The 17410-nt window shown below is 46.6% G+C and overlaps 1 protein-coding gene across 5 annotated transcripts in view; it reads left to right on the forward strand.

Moving 5' to 3' along the window:
• Positions 1–17410, forward strand: part of ARHGAP23 (Rho GTPase activating protein 23) — a 121534-nt gene that overhangs the window by 63748 nt on the left and 40376 nt on the right. For 2 of the 5 annotated variants that reach the window (XM_074261325.1, XM_074261323.1), the window contains exons 5-16: positions 61–139; positions 931–985; positions 4050–5208; positions 5822–5977; positions 6297–6408; positions 6804–6876; positions 7625–7762; positions 10899–11198; positions 12021–12082; positions 12898–13028; positions 13647–13768; positions 13959–14114. In XM_074261325.1, coding sequence (XP_074117426.1) covers positions 61–139; positions 931–985; positions 4050–5208; positions 5822–5977; positions 6297–6408; positions 6804–6876; positions 7625–7762; positions 10899–11198; positions 12021–12082; positions 12898–13028; positions 13647–13768; positions 13959–14114 — 2543 coding nt within the window. Of the gene's footprint in view, positions 1–60; positions 140–930; positions 986–2606; positions 2722–4049; positions 5209–5821; positions 5978–6296; positions 6409–6803; positions 6877–7624; positions 7763–10898; positions 11199–12020; positions 12083–12897; positions 13029–13646; positions 13769–13958; positions 14115–17410 lie in introns of those variants that run through there. The other 3 variants (XM_074261326.1, XM_074261324.1, XM_074261327.1) reach the window with 3 other exon arrangements.

Raw genomic sequence — 17410 nt, forward strand, 5'->3', positions numbered from 1 at the left:
ATCCTTAGCCTCCCCATCTTCCCCCCTCCCCCCATTCCCAATCCCAACCTATATTATCAGGAGACCGGCTGGTGAAAGTGAATGGTGAGAGCATCATTGGGAAGACCTATTCACAAGTTATTGCACTGATTCAGAACAGGTGAGTAGCCTCTTCTTCCACAACCTGAGTAAGTCTAAACCCTGCCTTCCCCTCCCTCAAATCAATCATTATTTACTAGCCCACTATGTCAAGCACTGGGCTAAGCACTCAAAGACAGTCCCTGTGTTCAAGGAGTTTACAGACTAATGAGGAAGAAAGGGAACAAACCAGTATATACAAAGAAAGCTATATATAACATACATAGGAAATGATTAACAGAGAGAAGGTATTAGAATTAAGAGGGGTTGAGAAGGCTTCCTATAAAACTCAGCTTCTTAAACTGTGGTGCATGACCCCATATTGGGTCTCATAACTGAATGTGGGAGGGGTCATAAAATTATGATTTATTATCTTTAATTTTTTATTTGTATTTTACATAACTATATACCTGGGATCATATAAGCATTTCTTGGGTGAAAAGGGGTTGTGAGTGGAAAAAATTTAAGAAGTCCTTTGTGGAAGATGAGTTGGGCTTAAAGAAAGTTAGGGAAGTCAGTATATGGAGATAAGGAAGAAGAACATTCCAGGAATGGGAGACAGCCAGAGCAAATATCTGAAGCCAAGAGATGGAGTGTTTTGTTCTTAGAGCATTTTGCAAGAGGCTTGCTCCTGAGTATCTGGAGCATCCTGTATTCCCAGACAGCCCTTTCTCGTCCCTCCCCTCCCCTTGGTGTGTGTGTGTGTGTGTGTGTGTGTGTGTGTGTGTGTGTGTGTGTGTGTGTGTGTGTGTGTGTGTGTGTTTAGAGGTAGAATCAATGGTGTGGGCTGATCACCTTCCCCTGCCTCTACAGTGATGATGCCTTGGAACTCTCCATCATGCCCAAGGATGAGGACATCCTCCAGCTGGTGAGTTCCTGTTCCTTGACCCTTTCTCTAGGTAGGGAGATTACCTGACTAGATGAGAGAGCTGAGATGTCAACATCTCCTCTTAATGTCTTTTCTTTTTTCCCACTAGCACAGCAAGAGAGTGAAGAAAGAAAGGGTTAACCCCTGGGGGAGGGCTATTTGAGAATTGCTCAGGTCACCCACTGCCAGGACATCTCCCAGGGGGCAGTATAGGTATTGATTGTCTCATTGAGGGCAGCCACGAAGAGGTCTCAGTTGGTGATGCCCCAAGTAGATGTGCTTGGGTAGCCTCCATTAGGAGATACTGGTACAATGCCAGATTCAAGGAGACCTTGGTCATTCCACAGACGCCTCCCTATTGAAGACCCTTCCTCTCTCCTTTTTCTCCATCCCGCCTTCCCCCAGTGGGTGAGACTCTCCAGGAGACCAATCCAAGATGCTCCTCTCCAGTCCTTCCCCATTACATGTCTGCACACAGATCTTCATCGTGGCGTGGGCAAAGACTTTCTCCCAACAGTAAAAGGGGTGAGGGGAATGTTGTCCATGATGTCAGGCTTTTCCCTCTGCTTGCCTAAGCCTAGGGACAACACCTTCTGCTCATCTGTTTCTATCTTATGGGTGACCCAGCTCAATCCCCAACTTCGTGCTTGTGGGTCACAGTGTCAGCACCATTTCTGCTAAAGCAGCAGCCTCTGAGAGGGGAAGCAAGTAATGGAGACTGTCCCAGGCTCTGGGGGAAATATATATGTCCTGCAGTGTTGGTCTCCCAGCTTCCTGGACATACTCATATAATCATGATCACAGGATTCATAGTGACCCAGATAACTCCTTTGCCCTTGGGGTGGGGGGAGGCTTTTGAAAAGAGGAGGAATTAGACAGTTGTGGCTCTCCTGCTTCAGCCTCATCTCCCTATTTTTATAAAGCTCAGAGAGATTAAGTGATTCACCCCAAATCATGAAGCATGGAGTCAGAATCCAAGCTCCTCCCAGGACACCCCTCCCTAGTCTTGACGGGCTCTGGGTCCGGAGGAGAGACAAAAGTGTTGCCCCAGATTTGGGGGGAAAGGAGAGGAGAGAGTGTGAGGAAGGATGGAACATGGAGGATAGAGGTCCAGGGGTGAGTTCGCAAGAAGGGGGTGGGCACTGTGTGAAGTACTGGCATTTTACAGGGTGGCACCTTCCCCCTTGTGCCAAGCATAGTGAGGGGAGGAGCCAGCTTGCATAGTATGAAGGATGGTGTGGAGGATCCTGGTGCCCACACGGAAGGGGTGGGCAGAGAGCACCAGATGTCAGTATTTGGATGCTGGCCACTCTTCTGCTTTCCACCCCCCACCTCTTACCTCCCCCCCCCCAATTCTTCAACCACCGGCAGGCCCAGGAGGGTGGGGCCCAAGCATTCCTGTGGTTGGGAGCCAATACTGCCAACCAATCAGGGTGCGGGCAGCCACTGACGCCACCACTCGACACTGTCTAGTCCCCTCCCTCCCCCCCCCCCCCCGGCCCGGCTACCTCCCCCCACATCCCGGTCTCAGAGCCAGGGTGGGGGCCCGGCCAGGGAGAGCAGGGCCCTGAGAGGGAAGATGAGGAGCGGGCGCCGGGCCTCAGCTGGTTAGTGAGGGCGGAGCTGAGGGGGGAGCCCAGGAAAGGGAGGGGATCTGGGAGTGGGGAGCGATGAGCAGAGGAGGCGTGGTCAGGATGCTGTGATGTGGGGAGCCGGCAGGATGGCCGGGAGGAGAGGTATGTGTGCGTTTGTGTGTGTGCCCTTGTGTGTCTGCCCAAGTAGTGTGTCGGTGCATTTCAGGGAGTGTCTCACTGTAATTGTGTGTGTGTGTGTGTGTGTGTGTGTGTGTGTGTGTGTGTGTGTGTGTAGCCGCCTTCCCTCCCCCTACCCCCGCTATACCACCCCACTGTATTATTTCCCTAGAAAAGGTCCCTTATGGGCCGTTAGGGAGGGGCCAGAGCAGCAGCTGGGCGGGAGCCCCCGGGCCGCTTCTGGCCAGAGGCTGCCGGGGTCCCTCTGTCCTGGGGGCCGCCTCCTTTTTTGGCCGGGCGAGGGCCGGCTCTGTCACTGCTCAGCAATGCAGCGCCAGCCTCAGTCCTGGAGCCAAATTCCAGAACTGGGGGGGGGGGGTTAGAATAGAGGGGGGGCGGGCCTGCCAAGCCCCTCAGCCAATGCCGGCCCGGGAGCGGAGCGCAAGCTGAGAGAGAACCGGAGATGGGAAAGTCTGAGATCAGGAGACTTCACATTCCCTCCCTCTTTCCTTCCCTGCTTCCCCTCCATCCCAGGAATCATTTAAGCCGACAGTAAGAGGACAGAGGTTTTTGGTTCCCTACCGGCCCAGAGGAATAGTCTTTTCTTCCCTAGCTGCCGCCGCCTCTTCCTCCTCCCAGTCTCCATCCCGGGCTCCCGAGGTCCTCCTCCCCGCCCGGATACCGCCTTTTCTCCCCCTGGGAGCTGGGTTTCGGCTCCGAGGGGGCTTTAGCTCTCTCTAAGAAGGGTGTGTATGCCCCTTATCCTGAGGAGCAGAGCACGGTTATTTCTGGGGGAAGAGGCCGGCAGATCCAATGTGAGCTCTTAGTTGCCAGAAACAGCTTTTGGCTTAAGCCTGAAAAGGGGCACACAGTAAACATGACTGGCCCCATGATGGTTTTCTAGTACTTCTTGTTGGATTTGTACTTCTTCCTCCCCCAGAACTCAGCAGACCTCTCCTTTCCCTCAGTGCTCCCCCAACCCATCTCCATCTTCCCCCACGTAGCTTGCACTTATCTCTGCCATAAAAAGAGTAACTCTCATTTATATAGGGCTTGCAACATATTTTACATGAGTTATTTCATTTGATCCTGACGAGAGCCCTGGGGGTTAGGTGCTATTATTATCCTTGTTTTACAGATGAAGAATTGAGACTCAGAGATGTTAAATGACTTGCCCATGATCACCTAGCTAGTAATTGTCTGAACAGAATTTGGACCTTGGTCTTCCTGATTCCACTGGGCCAGCCCTGCCTAGACAAATGACCAGTTGGACCTTACTCACCTCTTTCCCTTCTTCCTGTCACCCTCCTCAGGCTTATTCCCAGGATGCCTACCTAAAAGGGAACGAGCCATATTCTGGAGAAGCCCGGAGCATACCAGAGCCACCGCCACTCTGTTACCCCCGAAAGACCTATGCTTCACAGCCCCGGGCCTCGTCCCGGGTCACCATGGTGTCTGAGCCCCACTCGGCACCCCCCACTGACCACTGGCGCCCTTCCCCTTGGAGTGATCCTGGCTATCGGGCCCCATCCTGCCCCCACCCAGACAACGCCTCTTTTGGGATGAGCCAGCCGCGCCCCAATCCTAGTGCCTTTCCCCGCCTCGCTCCTGATCCTCGGACTTCCCGTGCCTTCCAGGACCCTGGGGTCCGGGCACCCCCAAGCAAACTGGAATGCCAGCAGGCACTGTCCCACTGGCTGTCGAATCAGGTGCCTCGGAGGAGTGGAGAGGGGCGATGCCCAGTTATGCCCCCTCGTGCTCGGAGTGTCTCCCAGGACCGGCTGGGAGATGCTGTAGCCCATCGACCATGGCCCTGCTCTGCCTCCCAGGATACCCTGTGTCATCTAGGGCATGAGGGATGGCATCGAGCCCGATCCGACGACTACCTAGGTCGCTTTGTCCGCTCCGCTGAGGCACTGGGGCCCGGGACACTGGTGTCTCCCCGATTTGAGCACTCTGGGTGGGTGCCCCAACGTATGCCAACCCGACCCCCGACCTGCCTGCCCCAGGACCCCCCGGGACCGAAACCCCCAGCTCAGCCCACTCATCCCAGCTTGGATGATGCAGGTTACATTGGGTACCGAAGTTATAGCCCCTCTTTTCAGCGCCGGACTGGTCTTCTTCAGGCCCTTTCTTTCCGGGACTCTCCCTTTGGAGGGCTACCTACCTTCAATCTCCCCCAACCATCTGCCCCACATTCAGCTGAGTCCTCAGAGCCACTCAGGGTTACACGGCCAGAGCCTAACACCCAGCCACCAGAGCTGGCCCCCGAAGAGCGGAGGGAGGAGGTGGTTCTCCGACAGAAACCACCAACTGGGCGCAAGGCTCAGCAGCCTTCCCCGAGACAGATGAACTTTGGGTTTGGTGATGAGACCTCAGAACCTGAGTCAAGTGGGCAAGGAGAACATCCAAGCAGGAAGGTGGCACCCTTGGCAGCTGCTGAAGACTCATTGGCATCCATTCCCTTCATAGGTGAGTGGGGGCTGCTCTGGGGCAGGGTGGGAGAAGAGGAAGTCCATTCTTTTCCATCCTGTTCCCTTTTCCCCACCTTCAGTAGTCAGAGATTTGTTCTGGCTGATGATAGGTGAGCCTGAGGAAGGGAGAGAAAAATTTTTTGCCATTGAGAAGCATCCAGTCTGATATGATGATAATGATGATGATAGCAACTAACATTTCTATAGTGCTTACTATGTGTCAAGCACTGCTAAACCACTTTAAATTATTATCTTACTTGATCCGCATAATAACCCTGGGAGGTAAGTGCTACTATTATCCTCATTTTACAGATGAGGAAACCGAGACATAAAAGATTTCCCAGTAAAGTCTGAGGCTGGATTTGAATTCAGGTTTTCCAGATGCCAGGCTTAGCACTCAGTCCATTGCATCACCTAGTTGCCCAGCTAGGTGAGATGGGATCCATTCCTTAGGTGTGATGGATTACATAATGCCTAACTGGTATGTCCAAGATATCAGAGAGAACGATCTAGGAGAGATTTCACCCTCAAGGAGGGACAGGAGGGAAGGGTGCATGATGAGCTAGGCTAAGGTCTCCTTTCCCACTTTTCCTGCTTTTATCCTTCTGAAGATGAGCCTACCAGCCCCAGCATTGACCTAAAAGCCAAGCATGTACCAGCCTCAGCCGTTGTGTCCAGTGCCATGAACTCTGCCCCTGTCATGGGCACCAGCCCATCCTCCCCAACCTTCACCTTTGCCCTTGGCCGCCACTACTCACAAGACTGCAGTGAGTACCTGTACCTATCCTTGTTGTACCCAAAGCTTACTTCCTAGTCTGCTCACTACTTGATTTAGTAATCTTGTTCCTTGATGTCAATGAAAGTTGCAATCTGATTTCTTTTGGACCCATTGTCTGATTTTCAACTGCTCCCTTGGTTGCTTTCCATCCTTCTTGGGTGTTGAGCTGATGTGGAAACACTGGGAGGGAGTCTGGTGCCTGGGGGGAGAAAGAGGGAGGGACAAGAAGGAGGGAAGGAAGGGACGAAGAGGGAGCCCTCAGATGTGTCCCCAACCCAAAATGTATCTACTGGGGATGGGCATTACAGGCAGCATCAAAGCCGGCCGACGATCATCCTACCTTCTGGCCATCACAACTGAGCGTTCCAAGTCATGTGATGATGGCCTTAACACCTTCCGGGAGGAGGGCAGGATACTCCGGTAAGTCACCCAAGGTCACCCATCCTCAGTTGTACCTCATGCCCAGTCACGTAGTCACTGCTGCTTATACTGCTTGGATACAGTAGGACAGAGGCACTTTTCTGAATACTGGATGTGGAATCAAAGGATTCAAATCCTTGCAGTCACTGTGCCCATCAGCAGGTCACCCCCATCTCTGGGCCTTAAGTTCCTTATTTGTAGAATCAGAGAAGCAGATCTCAGGTGACCTCTGAGTTCTCTTTATTCAGAGACCCACCGAGCCTGATATCTCTCCCCATGGGACGGCAATGTTCTATTCACAGAAATCCTGAATATTTTGGGAGTTCAGAGAAAAGTAGGAGGTAAAAATCAGAATTCCCTTCCCCTTATCCCATTCTTCCTCCCTCACACTCCAGTACTTCTTTCTCCAGACGACTCCCTAACCGAGTGCCCAGCCTTCGAATGCTGCGAAGCTTCTTCACAGACGGGGTAAGCTGCTGGAGGTGGGATGGGCCAAAAGAGGTGGGATAAAGGAAGCCATAAAAGCGCTTTAGAATCAAACTTTCCCACTTGGTCAGTTTTTATAACCCATAACCTTACTTTTCTGGGCCTCAGTGTCCCCAGCTATAACATGTTTTTGAAATCTACCCTACTCCTTTCTTATTTACATTAGATACAACTGGGAGAAATGGGCTTATCTTTGTTATTTTTTTATTTTTATTTTTTTAGGGTCTTGGTGATAGATGTTAGGGAAAATAGAAAATGGCCCAGTCTTAATTTCACTTTCTTCTTGATGGACTTTTGTTTAACTCTTTGCTGACCTTGTTACCTGCTCTGCTAACCTAACTCCTGGTGATAGTATGGTTTCCTTTGTTTATTTAGCTCCTTATTGACATTATTAGCTCCTTTGTTTACTTAACTCCTTATTGACAGTATCACTTCCTCTGTTGATTTAATCCTTTCCAGTCTGAAGTTGAAGGTTTAGTCAAGTTTTCTCTTCCTAACAGTATGACACCTTGGGAGGTCATATCCTTTGCAACTCTTCCTCATCTCCTGTGTACACGTGTTATGACCTCAATACAGGAGACTGAGAGAAGTTAAATAAAGTACTCAAGATTTCACAATAAATTCAAGAGGAAGAGGAAGACCAGACATAGTGCCCCCCCCCATCCCCAAACACGATTATTTCAAGAGGTGAAGACTCCTGTCTGACTTACTCCTTCCCTTTTCATCACAGTCCTTGGACAGTTTGGGCACATCAGAAGATGCTCCCTCCAAGAGGCATTCAACCTCTGACCTCTCAGACATGACTTTTAGTGATATCAGAAGAGAAGGCTGGTTATATTTTAAGCAGATCCTTACCAAGAAGGGAAAGGTAAGAGAGGGAGGGTTAAGGGTAGGGGTATAAGTCTGTGTGTTAACATTTGTCTGACTGAAAATCCCCTACCTCAGGGGAATAGTAAGGGGGAAGGGACAGATCTCAGAACAATGTTTATGGGGAACGATTCTTCAGAAGGCAGCTTAGGAACCAGAGGAAGACATCTTAAATTGCAATATGAGATTGAGGTTAGATTCTAGTTCAACTCAGTAAGAATTTTTAAGTGCCCTGGGCACTATGCTAGGTGCTGAACCAAATGGCAAAGTTGATTGTGTGTATGTGGTGTGTGTGTGTGTGTGTGTGTGTGTGTGTGTGTGTGTAATACCCAAGAGTTCAAATCCCCTTGTGCTAGATATGGTAGTGACCTTAAGCAAATTATCTTGTCATTGGGGCCATACTTTTTTCTTTTGTAAGATGAAGGACTTGGACAAGATGATCTCTAAAGTCTCTTCCAGCTCTAAGACTAATAGGATTCTATCATTCTAAGGAGGTTGGATAGAATACATTTTACATGTTGATAAAAAGATGATGTCATTGATCCAGGGGTATGCTAGTAAATATTTAAATAAACGGGGATTTTATGAAGGGGAAATTTTTTCCTTGTGACACATTTTAAATTTAATCTGCATTATTAATATTCTCCCCCACCCCCATTACTTTTAATACTGGACACTTAACAAAATAATAAATTCTTTCTGAGGTGTAAATGCTTACACTGAAAATTTAACAGTCATCTGTGGAGGGCTGATTCTATCTGGCTCTAGCACACTCCTGGGTTGATCCCACTGATTCTCAGCTGACTTCCTGGGATGATTCTAGCCCCATACTAATCCCTTCAGAACAATTAAAGGTGCAAATGTAAAATATAAGAGTAGAGAATAGAGGGGTTTCCAGATATACTAATTCTTATGAATGCTTCTAAACCCTGGACTGGGGTAGGATCCTGGAGAACTGAGGTAAGAGGACCCTGGGACTCAGGAAAGGGATCTGGCTGTGGAGGAGATGGGGGGGGGTGGTATTTATGGTATTTATAGACTCTTAGAAATGCTGGAAGGTTGAGAGGAAGTCTGGAAGTATTTAAAGGGTAAAGTATCCTCCTCACCCCCACCTTAGTCCCCTTATATCCCTTATAATTGCTCATTGTATTATCTGTCTTCTTCAAATATGCCTTGCCTATTATTGGAGGTTGATAAACAGGGGAAAAAAACACCAGATTAAGATTTTAAGGAGAGTCTGGGAGCCTGAATTATTCATCTTCTGGATAACCCAATGTACATCTTGCGCAATGGGACACTCCCAGTTCCAGCCCCATAAATGCCTACTGTATGTACTCTTTTACACACCTCGTAATTATCTCATTTACTCATCTTGGTTAAGTGAGTGAGAGCCCCTTTTCTCAAATTAACCTGATATGGATAGAGATAGGAGGAATGGAGGAATGGGGAAGGGTTTTTTGTTTGTTTGTTTGTTTTGGTGAGTGTTGGGAGAGGTCCAAGTCTGGTTTTGGTTTAGTTCTGCTTTTTTTGGGATTTTGAAAGTCATTAAGTACTAATGATAACTGGCATTTAGCTCCAAAATGTCCAGCACACTTCACCTTCATAGGAGGCTCTTAATCTGGAACCTACAGACAACTGCCCCCCTCCAGGAGTTTGAATAGGAAATAAATTGATTTTTTATTTCACTATAATTTGTTTTCTTTGTAATCCCATCATTTTATTTTATGCTTTTATAAACATTCTTTTGAGAAGAGGCCCATATATTTTTCACCAGTGGTCCATGGCAAAAGGTTCAGAACCCTTGACTTATTCATTTGAATCTCAGAGCAACAATTCAGTGTTTTATAGATGATCAAACTGAGGCTCAGGAAGATGATTGCTCATGGTCATACAGTTAGTAAATGTCAGAGGTAAAATTTAAACCCAAAGACTTTCTGAAATCAATCAAGAATTTTTATTCACTATCATATATTACCCTTTTTGGAATGATACTTTCCATGCTGTCCTTCCTGTTGAGTCCCATTTTGTAAATCAACTGCAGCTGTCTCTCCTTTCCACAGATTGGGTATATAAGGATATTAAGTCTCCAAAGGATAACCCAGAATATTTTGTAATTGCACAGAGAACCCCTCTGATTTCTCTTCTTCACATATAATCTGCTGAACTGGAGCAAATCATGTTATGATATTAAACAAAATGAGAAGATGCCTCTTGGGGTCAGGAAGGGAATATTTTCCAACCCTGTGGTCAGTCCCCCTTTTCCTAATCACTTAGGGGAAAGAACTCTTAGGGCTTTTCCCTTTGGGAAGTCTAAGATGATAAAAAATATCTGTTTCCTTTCTTTAGGGAATCCACTACTGTAGATTAGATCATTGCTGAATTGGAGAGGCAGGTGGTACAATGGAGAGCACTGGCTTGGTCTGGAGTCAGGTGACCTCTGCCACTTGTTTGTGTGATTTTGGACAAGTGACTCACTTTCCCTCTCTGAACTTCAGCTTTTTCAGCCATTAAAAAGTGCAGATTGGACTTAATAATTTTTGAATTCCCTTCTAAATTTCTAAGTCTATGATCCTATGAATTTGAAAGGGGGGGGCTCTGAAAATGAAGGTATCAGGTCCCTTCAAGAAGAAGGTAGACAAAAACTATGAAGAGAAGAAACATAAAGGCTTGAATTAGGAGCAGAAGAAGGTAGGGAGAAAGAGTACTGGCTAGAGAGTTAAAAATTCTGCTTTGCTTCTTATTCCCTGAGTAACTTTGGGTTGGTCACTTGGGCTGAAATTTCTTCATCTGAAAACTGAGGGGCTGGGCTAGATAACCCTTCCAGCTCTAAAACCATGATCTTGTGGGTAGATTAATAGGAGTTGAGTAAGGGTTTGGGGGACCATCAGGAAGAAGGTGACAAGCCTGTCTATAATCCAGTTTTCTCCTACCTGTTTCCATCCCTTCCCATTTTCAGAGGCCCTAGCTAAGTGACAATATCTCAGATGAATAGGGTCCCTTGGAAAGCAGCTCACCCTGCCTGCCATCAGGGATAGGGTCTGGGAGGGCTGAGGGAGTGCTAGGAGGAGAGGGGCAGTTGTGAGTTCAGGTTTTCACCTTTCTTCTCTTTCCCTTCCCTGTCTGTGTATCTTCTGCAGAAAGTGGGTGGTGGCCTGCGCCAATGGAAACGTGTCTATGCTGCACTCCGGGCACACTCACTCTCCCTGGGCAAGGAGCGGCGAGAGGCTGGCACGGCGGCGGGCGCAGGTGAGGAGGAGACGGCGCCCGTCTGCATCAGCTCGTGCCTGGTGGACATCTCCTACAGCGAGACCAAGAGGAGGCACGTGTTCCGGCTCACCACCGCTGACTTCTGTGAATATCTCTTTCAGGCTGAGGACCGTGATGATATGCTGGGCTGGATCAGAGCGATCCGGGAAAACAGCAGGGCCGAGGGCGAGGTGAGGACCAGGGGGCTTCCCACCACAACCCTCTCCCCACTTTCCTTTCTTAAGCCATTAGAAAATTTCCCACTCCCATCTATGCCCATTTCATCTGCTCTGAGGGTTTTCCTTCTCCATGGATGAGATTCTCTTCTCCCCCACTAAGCCCCCAAAGGCCTAGTTGGCTCAGGTTATCTCTCTGCTAGGATTGACCTAGAGAGATGAGGGTGGATAAGATGACCTTGGAAAGAGATTGGAAGCAGCATAGTAACTATCTCTATACCTGTCCTTGGTGTGTTTAGGAGCAACCCTAAACTGTGTTAATGTAAACTGTTCCTTTCTGTTACCCGGGAGGAGAGACCACTTAGAACTGGGCTTTGTGAGCTGGCCTCTAACTCACCAACACTTCCTGGATTTGTGGGCACTTCCTGTTATGTTACCATTTGACCTCCTTACAACGTCTCTGAGAAGAGTGGGCTTGTTTTTTCCCCTTGGCTCACTATAGAATGAGGTCTACCTTGAGATGCCCATTTCCAAGGAGACAATATGGAGCAGAAGGGTAGACCTCTTCTCTAGGGGTTGTGTCCAGCAATCACAGATACAGGTGCCACGGGAAAGGAGTAGGAGCTGGTCCTAAGGGTCCACCTTTTTGGGGCATGTTAAGTCTTTTCACAGGAAAGAGATGGGAAGGTTGGAGCAAGCTCCAGGAATGGCCAATGACAGGGGTAGATGCCTATTGTTTCACTTGGCACTCATATTTGGTATGTTCTCTCTTTCTTCCCATCCTCCCTCCTCCTCTATGCCTCTTCTCTTTGTTCTCCCTCTTCTACCCCTCTCTAGGACCCTGGCTTTGCCAATCAAGCTCTGATCAGCAAGAAGCTTAATGACTACCGAAAAGTAAGGTAAAGATCACCAGGCATTCCGTGCAGTAGCGTGGGAGAAGGATGGACCCAATTGGAGTCTGGGATGTCTGAGTTCAAAATCCCATCTCAGATACTTCCTAGCTCTGTGATCCTGGGCAGATCTCTAATTTGTTGATTTCAGTTTCTTCTAAAGGGGGAATAATAATAGCACCTACCTCTTAGGCTGTTTGCAAGGATCAAAGGAGACAATATAGATGAAGCATTCTGCAAATGATAGCTATTATTGTTAATCCTAGTCTTTCCCCCATGCCTTTCCAATCCTAACTGGAATTGGCTCCAGGACAGAAATGATGATGGTGGTTACTATTTTATATAACACTTAGGGTCTTGGGGATTACAATTCTCCCTCTAAGCTTCAGTTTCTCCCTTTATAAAATAAAAGAGCCAAGTTAGATGACCTCAAAGATCCTTCCAACTCTTAATATTTTGTTTCCATGAGTAGAGAAAGTGGACTGTGGGGGTAGTTTACTATTATTAGCCCCAGTGGAAGGAGTACTGAACTGAGTGTCTGGAGACTTGGGTCTGTCATGAATTGGTTGGTGACTTTGCCCTCTCTGGATCTCAGTTTCTTCTGCAAGAAGATTGGGTTGGACTAAGTAATGCTGGGAATACTTGAAACTTTGATGGAGGCCACAAGCACTGTGGGCCTGCTGGGAAAGAACCTGGCCCATGTCCTGGAACGGATGGGGGCAGCACCCATGAGCTGGGACCATCAGGCTCAGGAATAGGAATGTTCTAAGGTAGTAGCCTTCAAGTGAAGACCCCTCTATCCTTTGTCTTTATTTCTTTTCTAGCCATATCTCTGGCCCCAAAGCAGACTCCTCTCCCAAGAGCTCCCGAGTAATAGCAGGCCTCAAGTCAGAGCTCCTGAAGCAGAATATTCCCCGATCTCCCAGGACCCAGGATCTTCCTTCAGGGACCAAAGGTAGGAGACTAGAAAAGATGTAGGAAGGAAGTGGGGAGCCTACCATGGGATGAAGCAGAGAGGGACTTCAGGGGTAGTTATTTAGGACAGTGGGGAATCTCTCATGGGATGGGGGAGAGAGGAGTTCAGGGGTGGTTTAGTTCACTGGGGAATCTACCATGGGATGGGGGTGGAGAGGACTTCAGGAGTGATTGTTTGAGGACAGTGGAGAATCTACCATGGGATGGGGGTGGAGAGGACTTCAGGAGTGATTGTTTGAGGACAGTGGAGAATCTACCATGGGATGGGGGGGGGGGGGAGGACTTCAAGGGTGATTGTTTGAGGACAGTGGAGAATCTACCATGGGATGGGGGTGGAGAGGACTTCAGGAGTGATTGTTTGAGGACAGTGGAGAATCTACCATGGGATGGGGGGGGGGGAGGACTTCAAGGGTGATTGTTTGAGGACAGTGGGCTTATGTCTTTTTGTATCTATGTGTCTTTCTGTATATACATGTGTCTATATGGGATTGGCATGTGGATAGGTATTTCTATGTCTGTGTTTGGACTCCTGGTGGATCGATGTTCCTAAGTAACCCTTGTGTGTTCTTTTTTCCCATCCGGACCTTGTCATCCTCAGATGACAGTGCTGCAACTTCAAGAGCCCCCTGGGGCATCAACATCATGAAAAAGAACAAGAAGCCCTCTCCGAGGGCGTTCGGGGTTCGTCTGGAAGAGTGCCAACCCGCTGCTGACAACCAGGTGGGGCCCAAGAACTTAGGAGCAGTGGCTGGGACCAGGGGCCTCTCAAAGTGTGTGTGTGGTTATCTGGGAGAAGGGAGGCTTCGGAATTGTTCTGCTCAGAAGCCAGAACTTCTGCCTCCTGCCCCCCTTACGCCTGTACCCATCAGTACTGGCTCTAATGGTGATTTCCCTGTGTCCCTGTCCGCAGCGAGTACCACTGATTGTGTCAGCGTGCTGCCGCATGGTGGAGGCAAGGGGGCTCGAGTCCATGGGCATTTACCGAGTGCCTGGAAACAATGCTGTCGTCTCTAGTCTACAAGAGCAGTTAAACCGAGGGCCGGGGGACATCAACCTTCAAGATGAGGTAAGTCTGTTGGAGCGATTCTTTCTTTACTTAAAATCAGTGTGTTGATTAGAGTGTGTGGCTGTGGTCAGGGGTGTGGCCAAAGGCTCTTGCTTATCTATTATCTGGTTGAACATTCTATGATCAATTGAGAAAGCGTTTATTGAGCACTTAGTGTAGCAGTCCTTATAGATGTGCTCCTGTTATTCCTCTACTAAAACCCCCACTATGGCTTCCTTTTGCCTGAGTAAAGTTCAGACGCCTTTCCCTGGTGTTTAGGTTCTTTCACAATATGGAAGTACAATACGGGTACAGTTTTTTTATTTCATGATCCAGTCAAATTGGACTTGCACTTACTCTATATTAGTGTTGTCAAACTCAAATGGAAAAGGGAGCATTAATCTTGAACCACATGATGTAATTTTTAAAAATGTAACATTGTTCAGGGCTTGTTGCATTTTTTAACTTTGTTAAATATTGTCAAATATGTCTGTTACATTTTTACAAATTTATTTATTTATTTATAATACACATTGCTTTATGAATCATGTTGGGGGAGAAAAATCAGAACAAAAAAGGAAAAACCAAGAGAAAAAAAAAAACAGAAAAGAGAAATGAACATAAGCATGTATTGATTTACATTCAATCTCCATAGTTTTCTCTGGATGCAGATGGCATTTTCCATCCAAAGTCTATTGGGATTGCTTTGAACCACTGGACTACTGAGAAGAACCAAATCTTTCATAGTTGATCATCACACACGCTTACTGTTGTTGTGTGCAATGTATTCCTGGTTTGGTTTGTTTTGCTTAGTATCAGTTTGTGTAAATCTTTCTAGGCCTTTCTAAAAATCAGCTTGTTCATCATTTTTTTTAATAGAACAATAATATTCTATTATGTTCATATGCCACAGCTTATCCAGTCATTCCCCAATTGATGGGCATCTATTCATTTTCCATAAAAACATTTTTGCAATGTAGGTCCTTTTCCCTTCTTTCTTATTTCTTTGGGATACAGACCTAGTAGTAACACTGCTAGGTCAAAGGGTATACATGGTTTTATAACTCTTTAGGCATAGTTCCACATTGTTCTCCTTTTTTTTTTTTTTTGAGGCTGGGGTTAAGTGACTTGCCCAGGGTCACACAGCCAGGAAATGTTAAGTGTCCGAGACCAGATTTGAACTCGAGTCCTCCTGAGTTCAAGGCTGGTGCTCTATCCACTGCGCCCCCTAGCTGCCCCCCCACATTGTTCTCCAGAATGTTTGGATCCTCCACTCAGGTGCTAAAGTGATCTTCCAAAAGCACACATGTGATTATCTCTCTGTATCTCCCTCTGTCTGTTTCTCTGTCTCTCTATCTCTCTCTCCATCTCTTTGTTTCTATCTCTCTCTCTCTCACACACACACAAACTTGGAAACTCTAATCATCTTTTTGTCACTGTGTCTCTGGGTCTTTGTCTCTCTCACACATACACACATTCACATATAGAAATATACACAGGGAAACACTGACACACACTATTCATACTCTTCAGTGACTCTCCCTATCACCCAAAGGATAAAGTATTAAGTCTTCTGTTTGTATTTAAAGTCCATGATAGCTTGCCTCCAGATTGCCTTTTCGGGCATATCATGTTTATTATATATCATATATGTAGGTATACATGCATACATATAGATATCATTCCACTTCACACATTTCCATATCCACCAGAACTGTCCTTTTGCTCTTCCTTACACTGTACATTCCACCTCCAGTTTCCATTGTCCAGGCTATCTTCCCTGCCTGGAATGAGCACCCTCCTGGTCCCGTCTCTTGAAAATTTCTAGCATTCTTTAAAGCTCAGCTTAAGTATCAGCTCCTTAAGGAAACCTCTCCTGATTCCTCAAGTTGCTCATAATATTCAACTCTATCCTTAATTACTTTTTCACAGATAAGTACACACACACACACACACACACACACACACACACACACATATATATATATTCTTTACTTACTTTGCACATATTGTTTCAGCCAATAAGACAAGATACTTGATGACAAGAACTATTTCATTTTTTTTTGTTTTATATGCCAAATGCCTAGCACAGTACCTGGCACATATTAGGTGCTTAATAAATGCTTGTTAAATGATGAGTGCAGATGAGTGCAGGTTGCTGGTAAAGAAACAATTTAAAGGACTGTTGCTGTAATCCAAGTAGGAATTCTAGACTGCCAAAATTGTGTGAGAATTGAGGAAGGAAGGAAACAAGTATTTATTCAGGATCTACTATGTTTCAGACACTGTGCTAAGCCTTTTACAAATATTTTATTTGATCTTCGCAGCAATCCTGAGACAGTGGATACTATTATTATTATACTCATTTACAAATGAGGAAACTGAGTCAGAGATTCAGAGCTAATAAAAGACACTTATTAGCTATATGACCCTAGGCTTAGAATCAGGAAGAGTTCAAATATAGCCTAAAGTTACTTACTAGCTGAGGGACCTTGAGCAACTTAACTTCTTAACCTCACTTAATCTCTGTCTTCCTCAACTATAAAATGGAGATAATAACATCATTTATCTAGGGTCCCATAACTCATGTCTCAGGTCTACTTGACTTCAGGCCCAGTACTCTGTCCACGGAGTCACCTAGATACTCAGAGATCTTTCTGAGGAACAAAAGATAACTTGATGATATTAGGTATAAAGGAAAATCTGGATGACAGAATTCAGGAAGATCTTCATACTAAGTTGAATCAAATAAGATGAAATTTATAGGGATAAATGTAAAGTTTTACATTTGGGCTCAAATAATCCATGTTCCAAATATAAAATGAGCAAAATGCCAGTAGGCTGCTTGAAATTGATTTATCAGTTTGATAGAATCCCAAGTTTCCAGTCCAGAGTATAATCTGGTAGCCAAGGGAACATTTAGCCCTAAGAGGCAGAAATCTCTAGGAATTGAAGGATGATTGACTCAGACACTTGGACATTGTGTTCAGTTCTGGGCTCCATGGTTTGGTTAAGACATGAATAAGTTAGAAACCTTCCAGAGAAGAGTAACCAGCATGGGGATGAGCATGGAGTTCATGCCCCCTAGAGTTTGGCGGAAGGGACTGTGAATGTTTAACCTGGAAAAAGGAAAACTCAGGAGGGGGCATGGAAGATTAGCTATCTTAAAGCATTAGAAAGGCTGTTTCCAGAAAGAGGAGGGAGACTTTTGTTTGTTCCCAGAGGGCAGAATTAAGATCAAGTGGATGAAAGTGGCACAAAGTCAATTTTTGGCTTAAGAAAAACCTTCTTAATATGTACAGCCATCCCACAGTGGA

Source organism: Sminthopsis crassicaudata, chromosome 4, assembly GCF_048593235.1.
Source record: "Sminthopsis crassicaudata isolate SCR6 chromosome 4, ASM4859323v1, whole genome shotgun sequence".
NCBI lineage: Eukaryota > Metazoa > Chordata > Mammalia > Dasyuromorphia > Dasyuridae > Sminthopsis > Sminthopsis crassicaudata.